We start from the raw sequence: 27,318 nt of genomic DNA on the forward strand, positions 1-27,318 counted from the left end.
ATATAAATTGCTCAGGGACTCCATGCCATGTCTTCGCATTGTCGTAGATTGATCAAAAGCTTGAAATGTTTAGTCTAAAAACAAGTATTCCCATCCAATAATAGCTTGTTCTCTCCATTTTTTATCAAACCTTTTATCTTGGTGTTAAGGAAATACAGTTTGAGACAAAAAATTGTTAGATTTTCAATTTAAGAACTTATAATTAAGACTGACAAGTACAACCGGTTTACACTTGTTGCCGGTTGATTTCACACGGTCGGTGAAACAAAGAAATCACCACTAGTGGTGGTCTGTAGAAATGAAGAATATCGGATTAGAGAGTAATAACAGGTTTGGAAGGAAAATGAGGAGGGTGGATGCTTATCGCCGGTTGATTCTTGTCGCTAGTTGACTCCACGCCATCGGACTTGCTGAAATCGTCGCCGGTGGCCTCTTGCTCTTGAGCTAGGGCTTGGGTGAAAATGAAACTAGGAAAAGAGAATTCAAACATGAGGGGAAAAGATAAGGGGTTCGGGTTTTATTTTTACCTAACCGGTTGAACCGGGCTAGCAACCTTAACAGACTCATTATGTTAACCGTCTGTTTGGTTTGTGTGATTGGGATGAGAAAATAGGAATATTCTTCCAAGATTTCTATTTTTTCAGGTTTGTATTGGGCAAAAGGGTGAGATATGACGAGAATATACGTCTCAATTTCTGGGATACGGGGTCTCACCAAACAGGTGTGACCCCACTGAGAAAGAAAGCTAAGTGAGAAAATTTCATTGAGGGAGGCAATTGAGCGTAGTCTTCTTCTCAGATGCCGTCCAACGATTTACTCACTGGTGCCATCTCCGGTTTTCATTGCCATAAAACAACTTCTGGCTTTTGGCATCTGCCTCTTCTAGAAAACAGCTTCCAGCTTCCGGCATCCAACAATTTTCATTGCCAAAAAATGGCTTCCGGCATTTGCCTCTTCCAAATCTGGCATCGTTCTTCCACTGCCATTCTTCCACCGTCGTTCTTCCACTGGTCTCTGACTCTTTTGACGTCTGCCTCTTCCAGAAAATGGCTTCCAATAACTTCCATTAGGGCTGTTCATGGGTTGGGTTGGGTCGGTTTATTGGCGTTTTTCCAACCGACCCGACCTGGTCGGTTTACCTAAAAATGAAACCGAAACCGAACCAGTACTAAATAAAACCGACTTGGTCAGTTTGAATCGGTTTGGGTCGGTTTTGTGAATGATTCTCTTGGTGTGAATGGTAAAGGATTCAAGTCTAAGAAAGCAAAGGCTGGATGCCTGGAAATTAAAAATGATTTGATGGATTTAAACTGATATTTTATATATCAAATATTTTACATATAATATGTATATTTATGAAATAAAACTGAAATATATATTAAAAGTGAAATATATCAGATATATATAATATCTGAAATGTATTATATATAATATATATCTAAGTCGGTTTGGGTCAGTTCGGTTTCGATTTTCATACCCGAAACCGATCGATGCTGAAGAAAAACCGGCCAACTCAGGTTGGATCGGACCGGATTGGTCGATTTGGGTCTTGTTATGAACAACCCTAACTTCCATTTCTTCTCTCTTAAACAAATTAGTCTTAGCAACCAAATACAAGTAACGGGGTTGAGAAAAAAATTTCCTTCTCATTTTATCTCATCTCATCTCATCCTTTCTCAGCAACCAAACGACTATGTAATTCCCGAATAGGGCGACGTGCACGCCTCCTATCGGAGGTTCACGCGCCCCGTGAATCAAAGGGTCCACTTAATCCGTATCTGCAATTACCTTCCTTCACAGGATGCGAGCTGAGTCTCAAAACTCATTTGTTTTTAAGCTATGCAAGAAGCATGGCAACGGGAATACGAACTCATGGAAACATCTCACTTCTCGCTGTAATTTCTTCTTCTTCTTCGTTGTAGTCTTTATGTTTATCTCGTTCTTTGGTGGGTGACATGTTATCAGGGTTACCTGCACATCTTTACGAAGACATATTTGGAGTGTATGGATTGAGGAGTTCTTGTTAACACTTAAGATTGGTGACACTGGAGATTTTTAACAATTTCAGTACGTTTCTGATCTCTCTCTCTCTCTTGAATTGCTATACGTTTTTTTATGTCTTCTTGTATCATTTTGGCTTCCCCTGTAATGGGCTTCCACTATGTTATATTTTAACCACAAAGAGAATGTCCTTTAGGTGTTCGATATGATGCCAAACAGAAAATGCTTTGAGTTTTTGTTAGTAAAAAGAGGAATTCGGGTCACCTTTTAACATTGTCGTGGTAACAGTTGCTGTTTCTTCAAACTGAAAATAACAGCTGTCCATACTTGTGGTTTGGCGCGTCTAGAACCCAGAGCAGGTTTGGGTTAAGTGCAGTGCATACGGAGCCTGACCTATTGACATTCTCACTCAGAGGCCCACCCACACCAACTTCTACTTCCTTGTCCATTGCTAACTGTCACTACTTAGGCAAGGAGATTCTGGGGGGCCTTTGGTCATGCATCAATGATGCCAAACCGACTCTGGGTTCCACACACATTGAACTTGAGGATTTATATGTATCCAATCCTTGTTGTTGGTTTTTGAAATAACAATAAGTCAATAATAAATTTGGCAACCCCAACACGTGTTCGGTATCTACATTCATGTCTATCATGGGTGGTTTGGGTATAAAAGTCTAGATATCATAGATTTGAAGTTAATATTACCAATTTTAGAAATTTAGTGAAGGTTCAAAGACATTAATTTTGAACATTTTAAAACTTTAAATGGAATAACAAAAATTTCCCCAAATCTTAATTGTAACCAATTTTTACTTGCCTGTTGAAACTCTAAAATGTAAGCATTTTTAAAACTGCTATATCTTGAAATTTGATCTAAAAATTTTTGAACGTATGTTGAATGTAAAGTCCTTGTCTACAGATGATAGAATATTGGATGCTTGGGCCAAGCTCATTAGTTAATGGTTTTTAGAAAGTCTTGCATCCCACTACAATGTTAAAGAGTTGGAGCCAACCTTCACCCTTTCACTCTTAGTGGTGACCCAACTTCAGATTGAATTGTATTTGTTCCTTAAAAAGACTATTGTGATACTATTTGTTGGTGACGCTATCCTTGTTGAAATAACTTAGTTTATTTTAAGTTTAGTGCCGCAAGGGCACCTTTGTAATTTTCTCTTTTCTTTTTTTTTTTTTTTTTCTGTATGGTCGCCCTAGTATAAATACCAAATAAACTAGCGCCGCTAGTTGACTTTTTGCCTCTTTCAATTCTATATCTCTTCTCTTTTTTCTCTCTTCTCCCTTCTCCTTCTTCTCTTCTCTCTGTTCTGGAATCACACCATCTCAACACCAAGAAAACATGGTATCAGAGCGGCAGATCCAATCTTAAGACCAGGGCGGCGCTTCTTTCCTTTTTTGTCTATTGGTGATTGAACCAAAGAAAAAGATCTATGGTGGACGTGTGAGGAATCTCACTGCATGACTGTTCCTTTTTCTTGGTCGTGAGCCCAGAAACTATCAAAAAGAAAAAAAAATCGAATGCTGTGAGTTATTTTAGTTTTCCTTCCTCAGTTTGTGGATCAAACTGATCCTTTTGTACCCAGATGTGTGGGTTATGTGGGTCTAATGACCTGCGGCTAGTGTGAGATTGTTTTCTCTCATTGTATGTGGATCGAGTGATCCTTATTATGCCCAGAAAGGTGTTATTGCTTCAAGACTACAGATCTGTAACTGCTGTGACAGCAGTTTGTTTCCTTCTTCTATTCATATTGAACCTAAGTTACTGTGTGAAAGTTGTTTTGTTGCTAGAAGGAATGGTCAGATCTGTTTTTTGATATACCTTACACATTTGAAATGGTGTGTGATCAGTAATGGTATGTGATCAGTCTGAAAGGGTTCAGTAGGGCTGAAATCTGAGAACAGTAATGGTGTGTGACCAGCTGTGATTTCCTTGTGTTTTGTGTCCAGAAGTGTGGCTGAACTGAAAACTTGATCAGATTGCTGCAACCTATTTTTTGATTGTACTGTGGGTCTGAACTGAACTGAAAACTTGTTCTCTAGCTGGTTTGTGACTGATCAGATTTAGTTTCTATGTCTTCAGAAGATTCTGGTATGTCTGGTGTTACCTCTAGTCAGAGTGGGACGAGCAGAGGTTTTGACATGAGTTTTCCCATGGTTGTGATTCCCTTTGATGGCCTCAATTACCTAGAATGGTCAAGGGGAATCAAGCTTTACATAACTGCAAGGGAAAAAGCAAGGTATATCAATGGCAGAATTAGAGAACCCCAGTATAGTGGTGTGGAACATGATAAGTGGGACCAGGAAAACATCATGGTGATGTCATGGTTGTTATTGTCTATGCTGCCACAAGTGAGAAAGACCTTCATGTGGGTAGAAACAACTCATGAGATATGGAGCAGGCACAGTCTACATACTTCGAACAACAACATTATGCTAAAATATATCAGTTGCAGGCTGCCTCCTCAACTTGTAAACAGGGGGAGAGGAGTCTCTCCGTCTACTATTCAGACCTGACTTCTGTTTGGAAGGAACTAGATCACTATCAGAATATAGACTGGAAGTGTGATGCAGATGCCAAAGCATACAAGTCTCTGGTTTCCCAACAACGAGCGTTTGTAAAAAGCCGGATCAGAAGCCAAAGTGGGCTCAGGTTTCCCAACAACTAGATCACTATTAGAATATAGACTGGAAGTCTCTAGTTTCACGGAAAGCCAAAGTGGGTTTAGGAAATGAGTAAAAAACCGGATCAGAATAGGAAGCCAGGACAGCAAGGTCAGAGAAAGTTTAATGCAGCAAATTTAGCCTCTCAAGAGCCTCAATCATCTACCACCACTATGAGTCCTTTCGGGACTGACCCGAGGGAAGATATCATTAATTCTTTCTGTGACCATTTAGAGTTGTATCGGAGGGCAATATGCCAGATGGATTCTGCTTATCCACCCTCGACTTCCTTTGCATCTACATCAGGTAACGGTAATTCTGCCACAACTTTCCATGTGTCCTCTCATCTCTCAGACTCTCATTGGATAATAGATTCTGGAGCCTCGAACCATATGACGGGTAAGTCCAATTGTTTTCAATCTTATCATCTATTATTTGGTCAAGACAAGGTGAGACTTGTTGATGGTTTTTCTCCACCATAGCTGGTCAAGGAACCATCTCCCTTCCTCTTGGACTCACCCTCTCTGATGTTCTACATATTCCTAAACTGCCCATAAATTTGTTCTCTGTTAGTAGTATAAAAAATTTATTGAACTGCTTAGTAACATTTTTTCCTTCCTCTTGTATGATACAGGATTTGGCCTTGGGGAAGACGATTGGTAAAGGTCGTATGGTAGATGGTCTTACATGCTGGAGAATAAAGCTTGTCTTGTGGTTATTGAGTCTAAGAGTCTGTCTAATAAGAGTCAAGTCCTTTTATGGCACAATCGTTTGGGTCATTTATCTTTTGAGTCATTGAAAGTTTTGTTACCACATTTATTTAAATCAGTGTCAGTGTCGGATTTCACATGTCAAACTTGTCAGTTGAGCAAACATTGTAGAAATCACTTTACTTCAAGAAATAATAAATCTAATTTTCCTTTCCATATTATGTATTCTGATGTCTGGGGCCCTATTACTTTAACAATCGAGTTTGGCTATAGATATTTCATTACACTTATTGATGACTACTCCCGATATACATGGGTGTACCCTATGCGGTCCAGAGATGAAGTACCAAAAATCATTAAAGATTTACAATGCTTGATATTCACTCAGTTTCAAACGGAAATCTAAATTGTCCAATCAGACAATGCCAAAGAATATTTCCATAGTGATCTCACGGGGTTCTTTGCTTCGTGTGGATCCATACACTGTAGCTCTTGCGCTAGAACCCCCCCAGCAAAATGGTGTTACTGAAAGAAAGAATCGTCATCTCCTTGAAGTTGCTCGCGGGTTACTTATACACATGAATGTTCCTAAGGGTCTGTTTGATTGTTGGGAAAATTGGACTGAGAAAGGATGGGATGAGAAGAGGAAAAATTATTTTCTCAGTTAGTTATAATGTGTTTGTTTGCTGAGAAAATTTTTATGAGAAAATCCACTTTCCAGTGTTTGTTTTGCAAGAAAATTTATAGGAGAAAAATCATACTCAACTATAAAAATGCATGTAATTTACTTTTATGACAACTTGCACCCCCCAAATGTATGACACATACGATTAAACTTGCCACGATAGTGTTATTAAACTTGCTCATTCAAAAATTTTACTTAAAAAGAGTAAGAAATGTTTCATTATTTGGACCTTCTCATTCATTCTAGAATGACTATATAGTTTACATGCTGGAAAAGTAGTAAAAGAAAACAAAAATAAAAAAAAAGAGCAACCATTAACCATGAATAAGTTTACTTCCTTCACTGTTACTAATCAAAGCTACATGAAAGCACACATTACACTTTTTTTCTTTTTTGATAGCTAAATCATCATAATGATGCATATGTACTCATATACATGGTAAAGAGTGAGAGTCTCATTTCAGAATTTTTGATAGCTAATCTGATTAAGAACTGATAATCAATGAATTCCAAAAATACGCTAGAATTCAGTTATATAAACTAATAACTAGTATTTATTAACAAATTCAGTTACCAAAAGTTCCAGGGATGTCCTTCATAGTCATTCAAAATTTACTGATATGATTGCTGTTGCCGAGGCAGTGATTGAAGGGTAATGGGTTTGGCCACTCCATTATATTGTATGGTCCCTTTCTTGATAAAAACAACAAACAATGAACCATTTATTGTGTGGATTCTTAGAGCCTAAACCTTAGAATGTTTAATCAGAGGTATGGTTCTATTATTCTCTTCCCTTTCCCTTGGCTGGATCTCATTGAGTCATGTCCTTTCCCCTTCTTCTTTACTTTTTATTACCCTTCTTTCCTTCATTACTGAATTACAAACAATAATTGCATTTTTTAAGCAGATTGATTGCTTTCAACCTAAGAAAGATTATATGAAAGTAAAGAACTAAGGATCCCTACCTACATTTGCATGTACAACAAGAAGTGGGGTGGGGCTCAATTATCTGCCATTCATGTGGCACTGTTTTAACTCAGTAGGTCAAGTGGTGGTGGGCTCTTGTCCAATTGGAATAGTCTTGAATGAATGACTGCTGATAGTTGGAGTTGGACTTGATAATTCATCTGAGTTGCTTGTAGGACTCGGCCCTCCAGACCATTTTTCCAAATATTTTTATTCTCTTTGCTTTTCTTAGCTTCAAGCTTTATTCTTCCTTGTTGGGTCATCACTGTTGCACACATGAATTTGTAACTAGTTAGGCATCGGTCCGGTCGAGTTAATATTTCCTTTCTTTGGCCAAACCGAGTTATTATTTCCTTTTCCCTAAACAAAAATCTGATTTGGGTTTAGAAATAAAAATATACAACAGTCTATGCACACCACCACAGATTGAGTGGTCTTCAGGGAGATGGACCGGGTACTGTCCTAACCTTTGGCATTTTTTTGCACAAATTAGCCATCCTCAGACTCAAACCTATGTTCCCAGGCTTGCCAACCTGACCGACCACTGAAATCTGAAATCAGCATAATCTTCCAAATTAACCAGATGCAATTAGTTTTCTTTATTACCTTGTAAACTTTTGTGGCACTGTTTGTTTCATTCCCTTATTAGTGGGTGAATTGTTTTTGTTTCATTTTGGGCGGGGGCTGTTTTTGTTTGCAGGGTCCAACAAACTGTCCTGTTTTTATTTGCAGTGTCCAACAAACTGTAAAATAAATGTTTGCAAGATAATGAGTTAATGACATAAGAAACTGTAAAATAAATGTTTCCAGGGTCCAAGAAACTGTTTTTGTTTTTGTTTGCAAGATAATGAGTTAATGACATAAGAAATGCTCATTCCCATATATAAAACTCAGGTGGCCTCTTAGTCCAATGTAAAATAAATGTTTCAAGTCTCATGTTTCAGAAATGTGACATCCACTGTATAAGTGCAGTTACTAACTACATATGAAGGAAATCATATATCTACTCTTATTATAATGAGTCCATTTATTTTCATTGAAGTTCATTAGAAAACACCAAAAACCATATCATCCAACCTTGAACATTTTTCTACCCTTAGAGAAAAAAGAAATAACTTCCATTTGATGATAACTAGATAAAGATGGAGAAAGTTAGTCTAATCAGATTAATTATTCCTTTTTTATACAACTTTACTACCTCTACTACATTGAAGGGTTATGGACAAATTCATCCATCAGATAAGGGATACACGTTCACTTTCCTAGTCCACACAAGTCTTGTATCCTAGTCCACTGAAAATGCTTATTCTGAAAGCAGGGATTTTCTAATAAAATTGATCACATGAACAAGGGGAAGTAAGTTAAAAAACATTTAGCCATTCTGGAGACCCAACCAAATTTCTTTTTCATTTAAAGACTTTTCTAAATAACCAAATTAGCAAATCCAATCAGCAAATCATTACTTCCACTACAGTTGGATCCCCTTTTGTACATTTTCTTTGTTGTAAGTGTAAAATATTGAATTGTATTAACCAAAAGATACAGTTACAAAGACCCCTGTATACCAAGGCACCAAATATTGGGAATGTACAATAGGATCTATATGGCAGTATGCATTCTTGTTTACAGAAAGCACTTTACAAGAGGGAAATTCTCAACCCCCTGAAACTTTTATGAATAGACAGCCATGACTACAGCCTTCCCATCAGTTTCCTTGCCAACATATCCTCTAAGATGCACTATGTTTAAAGATGTGACTGTTCCTTTTGACCAAGAGGGTCCAATAAACTGCCAAAGGAATCATGTTTTACGCTGGTCTGCTTTCTTACTTAACCCCTGCATATACCGGCTTTCCAAAACTTCCCTATCTTTGTTTGCAGGAAATGACTTTTTGTCTAGGCCCTGTAAACATTTAAACCATACTAAGCTAAGAAGTCAGCAGCCTTATTGGCACACCTAGGTACAACCTGTATAACCTTATTATCCCCCTCAACATACTCAGAAGAAAGACCAAGCTCCTAACTAAACTGAAGAGAAACAGCTTCTGTTTCTAGAAAAATTGAGCTTAACAAATCCACCCAGAGGTCTACTCCTGGAAAAATTAAAAGAAAAAACACTGTTGAAGTTTGACCTGCCATAGAATTCTGTCTTGTTCGTTGACTGTAGAGTAAAGTAGACAGCAAGAAGTAGGAGAGGAAAGAAGAAAAGAGAGAAGAGAGAAAAGAGAGAAAGGCTGGTTCGAATTAGGGAAAAAAGTTAATCCCTTGATTCGGCCAGACCTATTATTATATTATTGACTTATTGAAAAAGACTTGAGTGCCCTTCTTTAAGTAAGAGGCACTCGAACTAACATAACAGTACACATCAGCATTCTCAACAAGTACAAAGACTGAAATACCCCTTCACTAACACCACTAACACTCCCCCTCAAGCTGGTGAGTATATATCATATAATCCCAGCTTGTTACATATGTAGTCCACTCTCCCCCGACTCAAGCCTTTTGTAAACAAGTCTGCCCACTGGTTTCCCGTACTAACATATGCAGTTTCTATCACCCCATTCAGCACCTTCTCTCTCACAAAATGACAGTCAACTTCGATGTGCTTGGTTCTTTCATGAAACACTGGATTGGAAGAGATATGAACCGCTGCCTGATTGTCACAGTAGAGCTTCATTGGAGTACTGATGTCATATCCTATCTCCTGTAGAAGGTTCCTCAGCCACACTAGTTCACAAGCAGTATGTGCCATGGCCCTATATTCCGCTTCTGCACTGCTTCTTGCCACAACTGTTTGCTTCTTACTTTTCCATGTTACCAGGTTACCCCCCAGAAAGGTGCAATAGCCTGTGGTAGATCGTCTATCAGACATAGAACCTGCCCAATCAGCATCGGTGTATCCTTCTACTACCAGTTTTCCACCACTTCTGTACAGCAAACCACGACCAGGAGCTCCTTTCAGATACCTCACAATCCTTAGCACTGCATTCCAATGTGGGACCAAAGGTTTCTGCATGAACTGACTCACCACACTAACCGCAAATGAAATATCTGGCCGAGTAATGGTTAGATAGTTTAGTTTGCCTACAAGTCGTCGGTATCTGCCAGGCTCTTCAAACACTTCACCTATATCACTGCTCAGCCTCGTATTTGTTTCCATAGGTGTCTCAGCCGGTTTAGTACCCAACAATCCTGTTTCTTCCAGTAAATCAAGCACATATTTCCTCTGGCACAAATTAATGCCATGCTTAGATCTTGCTACCTCTATGCCCAAAAAGTATTTCAACTTGCCAAGGTCCTTTGTCTGAAAGTGTTCCTGTAGGAATGCCTTCAATCTGTCAATGCCCATTTTATCATTCCCAGTCACAACGATATCATCCACATACACCACCAATATTATTTTACCTGCCGAAGAGTCAAGACTGAAGACAGAGTGATCAACTTGGCACTGTTTCAGACCAAACTTCTTGACCACCTCACTGAACCTACCAAACCATGCTCGAGGGGACTGTTTAAGTCCATAAATAGCCTTCTTAAGTCTACATACCTTACCATCCTCCCCCTGAGCAACAAACCCAGGTGGTTGCTCCATGTAGACCTCCTCGAGCAAATCCCCATGCAAAAAGGCATTTTTGATATCGAGCTGATGGAGAGGCCAACCAGACATAGCTGCAAGGGAGATGACGACACGAACTGATCCTATCTTAGCAACCGGGGAGAACGTCTCCGTGTAGTCAATGCCATAGGTTTGGGAGTACCCTTTGGCAACCAGCCGCGCCTTCAGGCGCTCAACACGACCATCTGGCAAGTACTTAACACTATACACCCACTTACAACCGACAGCCTGCTTCCCAGGAGGAAGAGCGGTGAGATCCCAAGTGTGATTATGATGCAAAGCAGAGAGCTCTTCTTCCATAGCACGGCACCACTCTGGAGAGGTAAGGGCTTCCTGGACATCCTTAGGAACAACCACGGAGGATAACAAAGATATGAACTGGCGATGGGGAACGGAGAGGTGGGTAAGTGAAACAAAATTGGAAATAGGGTGAAGGGTGCAAGTACGCTTACCTTTCCGTAAGGCAATAGGAAGATCTAGGTCGGAGGCTGGTGTCGAAGCTGGAGCTGGATCTGTCGACGGTGATGAAGCTGGAGGAGCTGCAGCCGGTACACGTGGGCGATGTGTATACACGTGACGGATGGGTGGACGGTCAACCAATGGTGGCACCGGAGGCAAGGACGTAGGCATGACTGGAACCAAAGGAGGTGGATCAGCCACAGGAAGAGGAAGAGGAGGTGGTGATGTGGGGGAAGCAGCAGCACCGGACCCCACGAAGAACGGAGTAGACTCAAAGAATGTAACATCAGCACATACCAAGGAACGACGAGAACTAGGATGATAACACTTGTACCCTTTCTGAGTTCGGGAATAACCAAGGAAGATACACTTCAGGGAACGTGCATCTAACTTGTCAGTCCCGGGACTCAGATTATGAACGAAGCAGACACACCCAAATACCCGAGGAGGAAGCGGAAACGGAGACATGTTGGGGAATAAGACACTAAAAGGAGAACGACCATCAAGGATAGACGTGGGCATCCGATTAATTAAGAAACAAGAGGTGAGCATTGCATCGCTCCAAAAAGTTTTGGGAACATTCATGTGGTGCATGAGGGAGCGTGCCGTTTCTACAAGATGGCGGTTCTTTCTCTCAGCAACCCCATTTTGTTGCGGAGTATAGGTACATGAAGTTTGGTGTATAATCCCATGGTGGTCCAAGTATTCTCGAAAAGATGAGGACAAGTATTCACGACCATTATCAGAACGGAAAATTTTGATGTGAACACCAAATTGATTGCGGATCTCAGCATAAAATTTCTGGAAGATGGAAAATAATTCACTTCTTTCTTTCATTAAATAGAGCCACGTCATTCTTGAACAGTCATCAACAAAAATAACAAAATATCGGTATCCATTATATGACATCACTTTATAAGGACCCCAAACATCTGAATGAATTAAAGAAAAAAGACTCGACACACGGTTATCGACCCTAGAACGAAAGGGAACACGATGGTGTTTCCCAAATTGACAAGACTCACAATCTAAAACAGAAAGTTGACTCAATGAAGGGACTAAGGACTGCAACACTTTCAGCGAAGGATGACCAAATCTACAGTGCCACTGGAGAGGAGAAATGGATGACTGAAGAGCCGTTGACGTTCGTCCACCACCATCAAGATAATACAGTCCACCGGCTTCATGCCCTCCACCAATCTTCATCCCCGTCTTGAGATCCTGAAAAACACACATAGAAGGGTAAAAAGTGATGGAGCACTTAAGTGACTTGGTCAGCTTACTAACAGACATAAGATTAAATGGAAGCTTAGGTACATATAAAACAGAGGATAGGGATACAGGGTCTAGGTCAACATTACCAACACCACAGATAGATGACGTGGAGCCATTAGCAAGGGTAACAGATTGTGATGTTGAGCAATGAGTGAGAGATGAAAACACACCTGGAGTTCCCGTCATGTGATCGGAGGCTCCAGAGTCAATAATCCAGGGGTTGGGTGTGGATGCCAAACAAGCCATACCTGAGTGTGCAAAGGAAGCTGTGTTCTGCTGCGACTTGGATTGAACAAACCTCTCATACTCATCACGAGGAACACTCACCATCTCCTTGCCTGGACCATCTGAGGGAGTAGAAGGCATCGGGTCAGCTGACCGTTTCTCCTGTGTAGGGCTGAAACTGGTGTCACTAGTCATGGCATGGTTGGCCCACGTCGAGGGAGGACCATGTAAGTCATAGCAGTAGTTAATGGTATGTCCATCCAAACCACAGTGAGTACACTTCCGTGGACCCGAGCCACGTCCTCTACCACGAGCTCCCCCTGAATCTCTGCCTCCAGTACGACCACCACCACGGATGTGTGTAGATCCACCACTACCACTCCTGCCAGGCTGGGTTCCTCGAGTCCCACTTCTGCCACCTCGGCCTCTTGACACTGCGAATGCTGATTTATCGGAGACATTAGAGTCCATAGATCCAATGGAAGCCCTCCGAAGACGAGCAAACACCTCCTCTAAAGATGGAAGAGCAGATCCCCCTAGTATCTGGGCTCGTACTGGTTCATACTCAGACTTCAGCCCCACCAGAAACCGTGTTACATCAAGCTGCTCTCGCTGTTGCTGTTGAACTTTGACATCTGAAGTGAGAGGATGATAGACATTTAACTCATTACGGATATTCCTCACATTGGCATAGTACTCCTCAAGGCTCTGATTTCCCTGTTGCAGATTGAAGTATTCCTGATACAGTTGATATACCCTAGTGGTATTATCCTGACCTGAATACAGTTTCTTGGCATGATCCCACACCTCTTTGGCTGTGTCAAGAAACATGAAGTTCACACTGATTTTGGGTTCCATACTGTTCCACAACCATGTAATGATCTGTGCATCTTCCTGTTCCCAGTCTTCATACTCCTGAGAATTAGCGGGGGGTTTCTCCTCTCTTATATGCTTCACTTTCTTCTTCGCCTTCAGAAAAACCTCTACAGACTTGGCCCAAGGGACATAATTCTCTCCATTCAGTTTAATGGAGGTCATTTGGACATTCAGGTAGTCAGTAGATATCATGACACTAGGTTTACTATCACTGTTATCTGCCATTGCCGAACTCCCTTAATTCTGAGCACTGAATTAGGAGCACTACACACTGCACACTACACACAGACACTTCATCGAAATCTGCACACTGATTTCAACAGCTGAGAACTGCAACACCACAAACCCTACTCACCGAAGTCTGTACACTGATTTCAGCAGTATTAAATGTTGAAAACTACAACACCACAACCCCTACTCACCGAGGTCTACACACTGATTTCAGCGATATCAAAAGCTGAAAACCACACTTGTAACACCACCAACATTAATCCACAACTATAGGAAGCTTCACCATTAAGTAGACACTATTGCCATTCGAATCACACACAAACCAGAATAAACCCTAGCATAAACCCTAGCATACTGCAATCTGAGAACAAAACACCAAAAAAAATTTGTACAGTACACATCGGTTTGATTTGCATTAATCAAATCCTTGTATCATGTAAACAGCAAACATGTAAAGATCATGGAGAGAATGATTTACATTTGGGTTCATAGTCAATCATAGAGACCACTGTATCAAGATAAATCACTATAATTCTGTACAAACGCTACTGGTGCAAGTCTCTGAATACAAGCTGCTTCAGATCGGAAAATATTAATCATCCAAATATTTACATTTGGATGCCGATGATCAGAACAAGGGGACATAAGTCCATCAACAACTGCCAAGATAAAGTCAAAGAAACAATTAAAGGATTGAGCATCATGACTCATGATGCTTCCCAGAATAACCCCATGGTTAAGATGATTAATCATGACTCATGAACACTAAATTCAAGACAAAACAAATGCAGCTCATGTTATCAAAACATTCAAATGGATTTATGGATTTTGTTTTGCAAAAGAAAATTGAAAAGAGGAAAACTTCAATCATCAAAGTTTTCTTACTTCAGACAGAAATAGCATTGTCCAGAACTGGAGTGGAAGTGGAAGCTTCTTCACCTAGGAGGAAAACTGGCTCCTTCTGTATCCTAAACCGGATGAGAGGGAGAAACTTGGATTCTTTGTAAATCTCTCCTCAAGGCTGAAACTACAAAAAAAAAAGTAAATCAGTGAAACCAATTTCATTCTTCAGCACTTAACTTCTTACATAAAATGAGAGAGAAAAAGTGAGTAACGACATAAAGAAAACCTATTGGATTCGAAGTTTCAGTGATCTACACAAATGGGGTTAAAATGTTAGATATGGACATGGATGCATGCTCGTGGAGAGTGATTTTATTTCGGCAAAACCTTTGCCGGAGACAATGAAGAAAATGGCTGAGCTTCCAGCCACTGAGGGGAAAAACATGGGGTTGGGGAAGAAGGAACCATGGATCAAAAAACAACAAAAAAGGGTAGAACAGGACTGCTAGAGAGAGATATTCATGGAGCTTGTGTTACCTTTCAGAGAGAGGGCTGGAGAAGCTGTCGGAGATATGGGCGTTGGATTGCTACTTCGAAGGGAGAGGAGATTGTCGACTCCTTACTCTGACAAAGCCCGAGCAATTTTCTTAGTCTTTTCTTTTACCACCGGGGTCGCACTGTTTTGGTGCGATCCCGCTCACTTCATTTTGGGATCCCGCATCTCTCTTGTTTCTCATCCCAAAACACTATTTACCAACAAACAAACACAGGAAAGGGAGAATCATTCAGGAATATTCCCTTTTCTCATCCCTTTCTCAGTAAACAAACAGACCCTAAACGTTTCTGGTTGGATGCTGTGTTGTGTGCTGCCTATCTCATCAACCGTATGCCATCTTGCTTGTTAGGGTACAAGGCCCCCCATCAGCTTCTTTTTCCCAAGGTTCTACTCTTCTCTATTTCTATCTGTTAGAATGCTCGAGTTAGGGGTATTTTGGTCATTCTGGTGTATCTTATTGAAAGTGAAATGTCTATTGTATATGAGTTTAAGTTATGTGTCCCATCTTCTATGAGGGACAAAATTGTCTTTCTTGTACATCCTCTCTTCTAGTCTGGCCGAATACTTTTCTCCTCTCCTTCTTCTTCTTTCTCTTTTCTTTCTTCTTTCTTATTCTCTACTTTGACCTAGAAACAACTAGGGTTTATTCACATGGTATCAGAGCATTAAGGTCTGGTGTTCGTTTTTTTTTTTTTTCTTTTTTTCTTGCTGCTGTCTTCTTCCTGGGTTCGCCGCCAGCTTCACAGTAGGTTTCTTCATCCTACAGCTGATCTAATTGAAGACTCGATAAAGGGCTGAAAAGGAGTTGTCGTTTTGAGGGCTTGGAGGTGAGAATGCCTCTGGCCGGTGCTGTGGTGGTCGTTGAAGTGGTATACTAGACCCTCTATTCAGTGTACGAAGAGGGCTAGTCGTATACAGGTATGGACACTGCTGTCGTGTGTTCAGAAATGGACTGTGAATGCTGATTTTTTTTGTGTGCATCGAAAGTTAGTTGTTGTGGTGCTGGGTGAAACTGATACACATATCAGTCATGTTTTTTTTTTGGGTTTTCTTGCTCATGTGTGCTGAAAGAAGAGTGGTAGACTGCTGATGTCCACGACAGCAGTGGTGTGGTGTTGATTGTGTTGTGGTGGCTGGCATATCTATGTTTTTTTTTATGCTTAAAAGTGAACCCCTAGACCTTGTGTGTAATCAGTTCTGTAGTTTGCAGAACAAGTGTTTGATGAAATGACTGAGTAATTTCAGTAGTGGTGTGTTGGTGGTAAATGGTCCTGTAGTGTGCAGTCCAAGTGTTTGATGTGTTGACTGAATGATTTCAGCTTTAGAGTGTAGTGTGTAATGTGCAGTTGAAGAAAGTGGGTTGGTGGTATTGTAAGTGAGATAAGTCTTGTGACAAGTGTGAGATTGTGGTGTATATTCAGAGGAGACATAATTGAGATGGCTTCAACTGTAGTTGGGAATGACAACAAAACAGGCATCATGCTCTCTTCAGATTATCTAAGTGTTCAAATGACATCCATCAAGTTGAATGGTGAGAACTATATACCATGGGCAAAATTTGTGGAGGTGTTCTTGAAGGCCAAGAGGAAAGTAAAACATGTGAGGGAAGAGAAACCTTCCTCTGATTCTCCTGGGTTCAGTGATTGGGAACAAGATGATGCACAGATAATGACATGGCTTTGGAACAACATGAAACCAAAGATTAGTGTGAACTTCATGTTCCTAGATACAACCAAAGAGATTTGGGATCATGCTAAAAAGTTGTACTCTGGACAAGACAACACAACTAGGGTATATCAGTTATACCAAGAGTACTTCAATTTGAAGCAAGAAAGTCAAAGCTTAGAAGAGTATTATGCAAGTTTGAGAAACATCCGCAATGAGCTAAATGTGTATCACCCTCTCACATCAGATGTCCAGATCCAACAACAACAATGTGAACAACTTGATGTGACTAGGTTTCTTGTGGGCTTGAAGGCTGAGTATGAGCCTGTCAGAGCACAGATATTGGGGGGATCAACTCTCCCCTCACTTGAAGAAGTTTTTGCTCGTCTTAAGAGGACATCCATTGATCCAGTGGAACATTCTTCCTTCTCTGATAGATCTGGTTTGGTAGTGACTAAAGGGAGTAGTTGTGGAAGTAGAAGTGGTGGTGGCAGCAGTGGCCCTCCAAGCAACTGTGGTGGACACATGTTTAATCGGGCCAGTGGTCGGACTGGAGGCCATGAGTCAGGGGGAGGCCGTGGAAAAGGAAGGGGTAATGCTCAGAGAAATTGTACACATTGTGGCTTAGAGGGGCACACAATTAATTTCTTCTATGATTTGCGTGGTCCACCTAACACTTGGGCTAACCATGTTACATCTAAAAGTAGTAGCACAATTACTGAAAGCCAGCAAACTTCACCAACCCCCTCCACACCCACTTGTGCTTCTGGGCAGGAAATGGTGAGTGTACCACGGGCAATATATGAGCAGTTCCTTCAAACATCTCAGCAGAACACAGCTACACTTGCCCATTCAGGTATGACTTGTTTAGCTTCCAAAGCCTCACCCTGGATCATTGATTCTGGCGCCTCGGACCATATGTCTGGGACTCCTGATGTATTTTCTTCCCTTTCTCGCACCTCCACATCTCAGACAGTTACACTTGCTAATGGTTCTACATCTCCTATTTGTGGTGTTGGTGATGTTGATCTCTCCTCATTGTCTTTAGCATCTATTTTATATGTTCCTAAGTTCCCTTTTAACCTTATGTCTGTTAGTAAATTAACCAAGTCCCTTAATTGTTTTGTAACCTTCTATCATTCTTCTTGTGTGTTTCAGGATCTCAAGACGGGGACGAAGATTGGTGGAGGGCATGAAGCCGGTGGTTTGTATTACCTTGATGGTGGTGGCCCTCCAGTGGCTTTTCAGTCGTCTTTTACTCCTCTCCAATGGCACTGCAGACTTGGTCATCCCTCTCTCAAGGCTTCGAAGCTGCTAGTTCCTTCCTTGAGTCATCTTTCATCATTAGATTGTGAGTCATGTCAGTTGGGAAAACATCATCGAGTCTCATTTAGTCCAAGAATTGATAGTCGTGTCTCAAGTCCTTTTGCTTTAGTTCATTCTGATGTATGGGGTCCAATTAAAGTGGTGTCATACAATGGGTTTAAGTATTTTGTAATCTTTGTTGATGACTTTTCAAGGATGACATGGATCTATCTTATGAAAGACCGTAGTGAATTGTTCTCTATTTTTCAGAAATTTCATGCTGAAATACGCAATCAGTTTGGTGTTAATATGAAAATACTTCGCTTCGATAATGCCAAAGAATACATCTCCTCATCATTTCAGCAATACCTAGAACATCATGGAATAATTCATCAAACTTCTTGTGCCTACACCCCACAACAAAACGGTGTAGCTGAACGGAAAAATAGACATCTTCTTGAAACTACTCGGTTCTTGATGATCAATATGCATGTCCCAAAGCACTTTTGGAGTGATGCTGTTTTTACATCCTGTTTTTTGATAAATCGGATGCCCATATCAATCCTTGAAAGTCAATCCCCTTTCTCCGTGTTGTTCCCCACTTTGTCTCCCTTTCCTCTCACCCCAAGAGTCTTTGGTTGTGTTTGTTTTGTTCAGCACTTGGGGCCTGGAGTAGACAAGCTAGATGCTCAAGCTACGAAGTGAATTTTTCTTGGCTACTCAAGGACTCAGAAAGGGTACAAGTGTTATAACCCTAAGTTTCATAAATCGTTTGTGTGCCTGGATGTCACCTTCTTTGAATCAGTTCATTTTTTCTCCAATGCCGGGGTCTCTTCTCCCTCTGTGGTTCTTCTTCCTGTTTCGGTTGTGGACCCCCTTCCCGTAGCTCCCACTCCTACTGCAGATGCACATCATATGCCGGTTACTACAGAGAGGCCGCCAATTACTCAAGTGTATACTCGCAGAAGTGCTTCGGCTCCTCCTCCACTTCAGCACCCGTCGACAGATCCTGCTACTGCTCCTTCTCCCTCAGATCTTCATCTCCCTATTGCTTTGCGGAAAGGTAAACATACTTGTACTTTTCATCCCATTTCAGACTATGTTTCCACTGCTCACCTTTCTGCTTCCCATTGTAAGTTTATATCATTACTCTCTTCAGTTCCCATTCCCAAGACTGTACAGGAAGCCCTTGCCTCTCTAGGGTGGCGGCAAGCCATGGAAAAAGAACTCTCTGCTCTACAACATAATCATACGTGGGAACTCACCATCCTTCCTCCTGGTAAGCACATTGTTGGGTGTAAATGGGTCTATACAGTGAAGCATCTTCCTGATGGCAGTCTAGAACGATTGAAGGCACAGTTAGTGGCCAAGGGCTATTCTTAGTTATATGGTGTGGACTATATGGAGACATTCTCTCCTGTGGCTAAAATTGGTTCAGTTCGGGTGTTGATCTCATTGGCTACTATATATGATTGGCCTCTCCTACAACTTGACATAAAAAATGCCTTCCTACATGGTGATCTTGTTGAGGAGGTGTATATGGAGCAACCACCAGGGTTTATTGCTCAGGGGGAGGCTGGTATGGTGTGCAGGCTCAAAAAGGCAATCTATGGACTGAAACAATCTCCACGTGCATGGTTCGGCAGGTTCAGTGAAGTGGTGAAGGCCTTTGGGATGAAATAGTGTCAGGTTGATCATTCCGTGTTTAGCTATAACTCGAAAGATGGAAAAATCTTGCTAGTCGTGTATGTGGATGATATTGTCATAACTGGAAGTGACAACAATGGAATTGACAGGCTGAAAAAATTCTTATAGGACCACTTCAATACGAAAGATCTGGGGAAGCTAAAGTATTTCTTAGGAATAGAAGTTGCGAGGTCAAAACAGGGGATCAACCTATGCCAGAGGAAATATGTTCTTGATCTACTTGAAGAAACAGGGTTGTTCGGTGCTAAACCAGCAGAGACTCCTATGGAACTCAATGCCAAGTTAAGTGTGGATGCAGGTGATGAGTTTGATGATCCTGGAAGATACAGAAGGTTAGTGGGAAAGTTGAACTACCTGACCATTACCCGACCAGATATATCATTTGCTGTGAGTGTGGTGAGTCAGTTTATGCAACATCCCCGGGTTCCTCATTGGGAAGTTGTTCTGAGAATTGTTAGGTACCTAAAGGGTGCTCCAGGTCGTGGTCTGTTATACCAAAAAGGAGGACCTCTTGAGATAGTAGGGTACACAGATGCTGATTGGGCTGACTCTATATCAGACAGGAGGTCAACCACCGGGTATTTTACCTTCCTGGGTGGCAATCTTGTAACTTGGAAGAGCAAGAAGCAAACAGTGGTGGCAAGAAGTAGTGCGGAAGCAGAGTACAAGGCTATGGCCCATACCACATGTGAACTAGTATGGCTGAAGAACCTGCTACAGGAGATGGGTTTCTCAATTGACAAACCCATGAAACTATACTGTGATAACCAAGCTACTGTTCACATCTCATCCAATCCGGTCTTCCATGAAAGAACTAAACATATTGAGGTGGATTGTCACTTTGTGAGAGAAAAAGTGATAAGTGGGGTAATAACTAATCTCATGTGAGCTCAGGAAATCAGTGGGCAGATATCTTCACAAAAGGATTGTCTCGGGGAAGAATAGATTGCATTTGTAACAAGCTGGGACTATATGATATATACTCTCCAGCTTGAGGGGGAGTGTTAGAATGCTCGAGTTAGGGGTATTTTGGTCATTCTGGTGTATCTTATTGAAAGTGAAATGTCTATTGTATCTGAGTTTAAGTTATGTGTCCCATCTTCTATGAGGGACAAAATTGTCTTTCTTGTAACTCAAGTTTTCATGAATAAAAGTCAAGTGGGTCGGCTAGGAGAGGAACTTTTGTACATACTCTCTTCTAGTCTGGCCGAATACTTTTCTCCTCTCCTTCTTCTTCTTCTTTCTCGTTTCTTTCTTCTTTCTTCTTCTCTACTTTGACCTAGAAACAACTAGGGTTTATTCACACTATCCATGTGTTTGGTTGTCGTCGTTTCGTCCAAGGCCATTCTCTTACTCGTGGAAAACTTGATCCTTGTACCATTCCTTTTGTTTTCTTGGGTTATCCTTCTTTCCAAAAGGGTTATCGATGTTTTGACCCCGTTTCCAAGAAGTACTATGTTTCTATGGATGTGTCTTTCTTTGAAAGTGATCCTTTTTTCTTGGTTTCTCCTTAGGGGGAGAGTAAGGTGGAGGAGAAATCAGTTCAAGTTCAGGTTCTTCCTCCTTTGCTTGACCCTCCTCCATTCCATGTTTTTCGTCGTTGCAAGAACCAGCTAAATTCAAGAGTTGTGGAGCAACTTGAAACTGTACCACCAACATCATCAGATTCACCGAGGACAAATCATATCCAACCAGGTACTATCATTCCTATTGATGTTCCTGATCGTCTTGCCATAGAAATTCCATCTAGTGATGACCTTGACATTCCTATTGCAAAAAGGAAGGGAGTTAGGTCTTGTACCACCAAGTATCCTATTACCCATTTTGTTACCTATGAGAACATCTCACCCTCCTTTCGTGCTTTCATTTCTTCCATTGATAGTGTTCCTATCCAAAAAAATGTGGCAGAAGCTCTCTTAGTACCTGAATGGACAGATGCAATGAAAGAAGAGATAAATGCCCTACATAAAAATGGTACGTGGGAATTAGTGGATCTTCCTGAGGGTAAGGAACCGGTAGGGTGCAAGTGGGTGTTCATAGTGAAGCACAAAGCTGATGGCATGATAGAAAGGTACAAGGCTAGGTTGGTGGCAAAAGGGTTTACCCAGGTATATGGTGTAGATTATGTAGAGACTTTTGCCCTAATAGTCAAGATGAACTCCATTAGAGTCCTTTTCTCCCTTGCGGCAAATCCTGATTGGGATCTTCATCAGCTAGACATTAAAAATGCCTTCTTGAATGGTGACCTTGAGGAAGAGGTGTACATGGTCCAACCTCCTGGCTTTAGTGCCCTAGGCAAAGAGCAGAAAGTGTGCAGACTAAAGAAGTCTTTGTATGGTTTGAAGCAATCACTGAGAGCCTAGTTCAACAAGTTTCATCTAGATTGGCTACAAACAATGTTAGACTAACCATACTCTATTTGTGAAAAGAGGGGAAGGAATGATTGCAGCCTTGATAGTGTATGTTGATGACATAGTGATTACAGGTGACTGGAAGGCTGAAATTCAGAGACTAAAAGATTTCTTAGCCACTCAATTTGAGGTGAAGGATCTAGGTCCCCTTCAATATTTCCTTGGAATTGAAGTGGCCCACTCTCAAAAGGGGATTTTTATTTCTCAGAGGAAATACATCCTAGATCTGTTACAGGATACAAGAAAACTAGGGGTTAAGCCAGCTGACTCTCCCATTGATCCAAATCACAGATTGGGTGACTGTTGTGGTGAAGTTGTCAAAGATGTAAAACAATTCTAGAGACTTGTGGGAAGGCTCTTGTATTTATCTATGACTAGGCCAAACATTGCTTATGTAGTAGGTGTTCTTAGTCAGTTCATGCATGCTCCTAAGACCACACTTAGAGGCAGCAGAAAAAATACTCAGATACCTAAAAAGGTTTCCTAGAGCTGGTTTGTTATACCAAAAGAATGGTCATTTGAAGATTGAAGTATATATAGATGCTGATTGGGTTGGATCAGTTGATGACAGAAAGTCTATTAGTGGGTATTGTTCCTTTGTGGGAGGAAACCTAATCACATAGAGAAGCAAGAAACAAAATGTGGTGGCTAGGTTTAGTGCTGAAGTTGAATATAGAGCAATGTCCCATGGGGTGACTGAAGGCATGTGGATAAAGAATCTGTTGAACGAACTAGATTTTCCTGTTGATAGCCCTATGTCCTTGTATTGTGATAATAAGGCTGCCATCAATATTGCAGCCAACCCTTCTTCATGATAGAGCTAAGTATATAGAGGTTGACAAACACTTCATTAGAGAGAAAATTGTTAATGGGGAAGTGTGCACCCCATATGTGAGTTCCAAAGAGCAATTGGCAGATATATTTACAAAAGGCTTACATCACTCGTGACACAATGATTTATGTGACAAGTTGGGCATGATTGATATCTACGTCCCAACTTGAGGGGGAGTGTTGAAATAACTTAGTTTATTTTAAGTTCAGTGCTGCAAAGGCACCTTTGTAATTTTCTCTTTTCTTTTTTTCTGTATGGTCGCCCTAGTATAAATACCAAATAAACTGGCGCTGCCAGTTGACTTTTTGCCTCTTTCAATTCTGTCCCTCTTTTCTCTCTTCTCCCTTCTCCTTCTCTTCTCTCTGTTCTGGAATCACACCATCTCAGCACCAAGAAAACAATCCTCATAAGCCAAGAAATTTCATAAGCATCCAACTGTTAAGTTGTTATCTTCTATCCTTCACAGTAATACTGACATGGTGCAAAGGTATACCAGAGGAACTTTAGGCTGCCAATGGATCAGAGTGGAATTGAGGGGGCAGCTCCACAAGTTTCCAGATTCTGCCTTTTTGGTTCATTTTCATTGTGGAGCAGGATTTGGAAACTAATGTAATTAGGAATTCCAGTTCCACACTTGTGGTCTATTTGAAAATTGAAAATTCCTAGGTTCTTATAATTTGAACTATATGGGATTGAGTTGGGTATGAAATTCAATTGAAAATTTTTCCCTGCTGTCCTAACAAAACCTTAGGACAGAATTGAGGGGTCCATTTCTGTTGCTTCAGTTCATTTTCATAATTGAGCAGAATTTTGAATTTGGCATATTTGAGCCGTCAATTCCATAGTATTAGCATATTTGAATATTAGTTCATATATTTGAACATTAGTTCAGAGCGTCTGTTCATTTGAACTTGATGGAATTAAGGTGGAAGTGGAATTCAATTGTAATTCAACTCCAACAATACAAACATAGCCTTATATCCTTATAGGTGATTCTTGAAATTCCATATGATCTTTGGTGAAATGTTGTCACCAACTTAGGAAAGGGAGTAAGATGGAAGGATGTAGTGATGTGTATATGTGGTATCACTTGTAAGGGGGAGGAAAATTACTAAGGCCGTTGGCACTTCAGTGGCTACAACAAGAAAGAAGAATGCATCAAAGACTTGAATATACACAAGCTACCACAAATTTATTACCAAAAAGTTCATATTCAAGTAACATTCTCATTTTTTTAAAGGAAAGGGTTACTGGAAATGTGGAAAATAATGAATGGGTTGTATAAGTTAAATATGTAACTGCAACATCAAATTGATAGATGTTCATTATTATTGAGTTTCACTCCAAAGTTCAACTTACCGTGATAATAAATAAGTTAGATGCAGGTTTGTTTAGGAGTATGGGCACTGCATTTTAAGATGAGATGCAAATCTTGTCTTTAGAGGATAAGATTGAGATTTTAGTCAAATTGAAATACTAGTCTTCAAAATTGGAACAATACAGAGAAGATTAGCATAGCCCTTGTGCAAGGATGACATACACAGATTGAGAAACGGTCCAATTTCTTTCCTTTTGATGATTAATAAATACTTCAAAAAAATAATAGTCTTCAAAATTTTCATTAATCATTTAATTGTTAGAGAAAGAGGGTTGGCCTTGGCGCAATGGTTAGGTTGCTCTATTATGACATGGGTGACCAATCAAGTCTTGGAAGCAGCCTCTCTGTATGTGCAGAGGTAAGGCTGCGTACTTCTGTCCCTCCCCAGACCCCACATTGGCGGAAGCCTTGGGCACTGGGCTGCCCTTATTTATTTGTCAGAGAAAATTCTCAATCTGGCAGTTGTTTCTTTTTGTTTTTAAATCCTTTTGCCTGTTTTTCCATGTTTTCTTTTTTGTTTTTTGTTGCAACCTTCTTGGAATGAAGAATTTTATTGTATTGGAACTTCATTTGTTCTTTCATCATCTAAGCCTGGTCGCAACTACATGGGGCCGATCACATGAATCATGTTTCATCATTCTGTTCATCATCATCATCATCACCATCTAAGCCTTGTTCTTCCTTGGTAATTTATTTGGTTTAAATGTTGTAATACTCGAAATCTTGGTGCAACTGATATCGATGCATTCTTATGTTCTTGGATTATTATTTATATCATTCTGTGAATGTTAATTCAGATATGGATATAGCACATTGTTATTTGGATGGCAATGCTGATGCTGTAGAGTTCTGCCCACATGATTCCTTCCACAATGTTCTAGCCGCTTCTACATACACATTGCAAGAGGGTGTGCAGCCTAGTCGGTCTGGAAGCATATCACTTTTCTCTGTTGGTGCTGATCAAGGGAATCTTCAGTTGCTTCATCGTCTAGACACAGCTGGCATCTTTGACATCAAATGGAATCCAATTGGAGTTGGTGTGGGTCCCCTACTAGCTCAAGCTGATGCCAATGGCTACCTAAGACTTCATGGTTTAAAGTGCTATTCTGATGGACTAGAAGGTAGATGCACACTCAATTTTAACTCTTCCCACTAGTTTTTGAAGGCTGAGGAAGATGTTGGATCATTCATTATTAATACTTTTTTGTAAGATTTCTGGCTAATGATTATAGTGGTGGAAGAGAATCTTACAAGGATGACCAGAGTTCTGGCTAATACTTCATGTTTTAAAAGTTTCTAGTTAATTCTCTTGGTTGGGTCTATATGCTTATGTTTTAGGATTAATGAAATAGGTACTTTTTTCTATGCTCCAATGCAAAACTTAGAACCATACTCAATCTACCACTCCCATGACCCCAGCTAACTAGGTGATAGATTTATCATTTAGTGTTTGCAATCACAGTTATTTGATTGAATCAACTGAAGACCATAAGACGAGCAACTGTTTGTGCTCCACTCTAAACATCAAATGCCTGTATATGAGATAAAACTATGTGATACTTTATGGTATAACACCATTGTAGGAAAAATAATTGATTTGCAAAGCAATAAGCTCTAGCTCTGATGCATTTCTAGTTCTGATATTTGGCTAGCGAACATCTTTTGTTGAATTTCATCTCATGCAGGGGCTCAGCTGAAAGAAGTAACTGGAGAAAAAATCAATTCATCCATGTGCCTGTGCTTGGATTGGAATCGATCATCCACGTCCATTTCCCTGGGGCTTTCCAATGGTTCTGTCTCTGTAATTACTCTTGGAGAGACCAAGTTACAGACAATACAAACCTGGGAAGCACATGAATTTGAGGTTTGGGCTTCATCCTTTGATATCAACCAGCCACAACTGGTGTACACTGGTTCTGATGATTGCAAATTTAGTTGTTGGGACTTACGGGAAAGTCCTGCAAAGTTGGCATTTCAAAATACAAAAACTCATAAGATGGGTGTATGTTGTGTTTCAAAGAGTTCCATGGACTGTAATACACTACTTACTGGGAGTTATGATGAACACCTCAGGGTATGGGATGTAAGATCAATCTCAAAGCCAGTGACTGAGAATTCAATTTGTTTGGGAGGAGGAGTCTGGAGAATTAAACACCATCCTTTGGTCCCAAACCTGATCTTGGCAGCTTGTATGCACAATGGTTTTGCAGTTGTAGGAATTAAAGAGGGGAACATCAAATTGTTAGAGACTTATAACAAGCATGATTCTCTGGCGTATGGAGTAGACTGGCAACGAGGAACTTCATCCAAGGAAGGCGGAAGAAAAAGAGGCTATGTGGTCGCTACATGTTCATTTTATGACCGGCTTCTTCGAATATGGGTGCCAAATATTGAAGTGGTTGTGTGACATTTTGCTGGATTCTGCTCTTTGATAAAGGTTAGTAAAGTATATTTCCAGTCCACCAATACCTGTATTTCATTTGGGTTTTCTCCACTGTACACTAATAAGATTGTTTTTTTAACATTTTAAAATCAATGAAGAGGAAAACTAGGATATTAGTGGTGAAGGCGTGTTTTTAAGAAAAATGTGAGCCATTCCGATGTTTGACAATGGAATGTGTACGACTAGAAAATATGTTTGGCACACTGTTGTCAATTGCTTAGTACAAGTTGCTTGGTTGAAGCACTTCTTTTCTTTTGTTTTTGCAACAGTTCTAGGTGGCTTATACTGCATGAGAGAGAGAGAGAGAGAGAGAGGCTAGAACTAATTGCTTATAATTCCCTTCCCGGTATGATGAAGATGCTAAAACTTTTAATTAAACATGTCACTTTATGCCAGAGAAAATGATGCATCATCCATGACATACATTCTTACCTCTTGCTGCCTGGTTAAATGTGA

General features: G+C 40.5%; 1 protein-coding gene and 1 non-coding gene across 2 annotated transcripts; both read left to right on the forward strand.

Moving 5' to 3' along the window:
* Positions 1-1,648: 1,648 nt before the first annotated feature.
* On the forward strand, positions 1,649-27,005 carry LOC104606171 (Transducin/WD40 repeat-like superfamily protein). Its single transcript, XM_010271250.3, has 3 exons — positions 1,649-2,067; positions 25,217-25,540; positions 26,105-27,005. Exons 2-3 carry the CDS (start codon positions 25,219-25,221, stop codon positions 26,824-26,826), a joined length of 1,044 nt encoding a protein of 347 aa, XP_010269552.1. The 5' UTR covers positions 1,649-2,067; positions 25,217-25,218; the 3' UTR covers positions 26,827-27,005.
* Positions 24,503-24,608, forward strand: LOC148800780 (U6 spliceosomal RNA). The gene has a single exon (XR_016072380.1). It is a non-coding gene; the product is annotated as a U6 spliceosomal RNA (small nuclear RNA).
* Positions 27,006-27,318: the final 313 nt, after the last annotated feature.

The sequence above is a fragment of the Nelumbo nucifera genome, chromosome 4, assembly GCF_055504915.1.
Source record: "Nelumbo nucifera cultivar China Antique chromosome 4, China Antique-T2T, whole genome shotgun sequence".
In the NCBI taxonomy this organism is placed as follows: Eukaryota; Viridiplantae; Streptophyta; class Magnoliopsida; order Proteales; family Nelumbonaceae; genus Nelumbo; species Nelumbo nucifera.

Bases quoted from the DNA above. Each gene is read 5' to 3' on its own strand.
- LOC104606171 (XM_010271250.3), top strand. From the start codon at position 25,219: ATGGATATAGCACATTGTTATTTGGATGGCAATGCTGATGCTGTAGAG. The intron at 25,541-26,104 runs GTAGATGCACAC...CATCTCATGCAG, and splicing joins CTATTCTGATGGACTAGAAG to GGGCTCAGCTGAAAGAAGTA.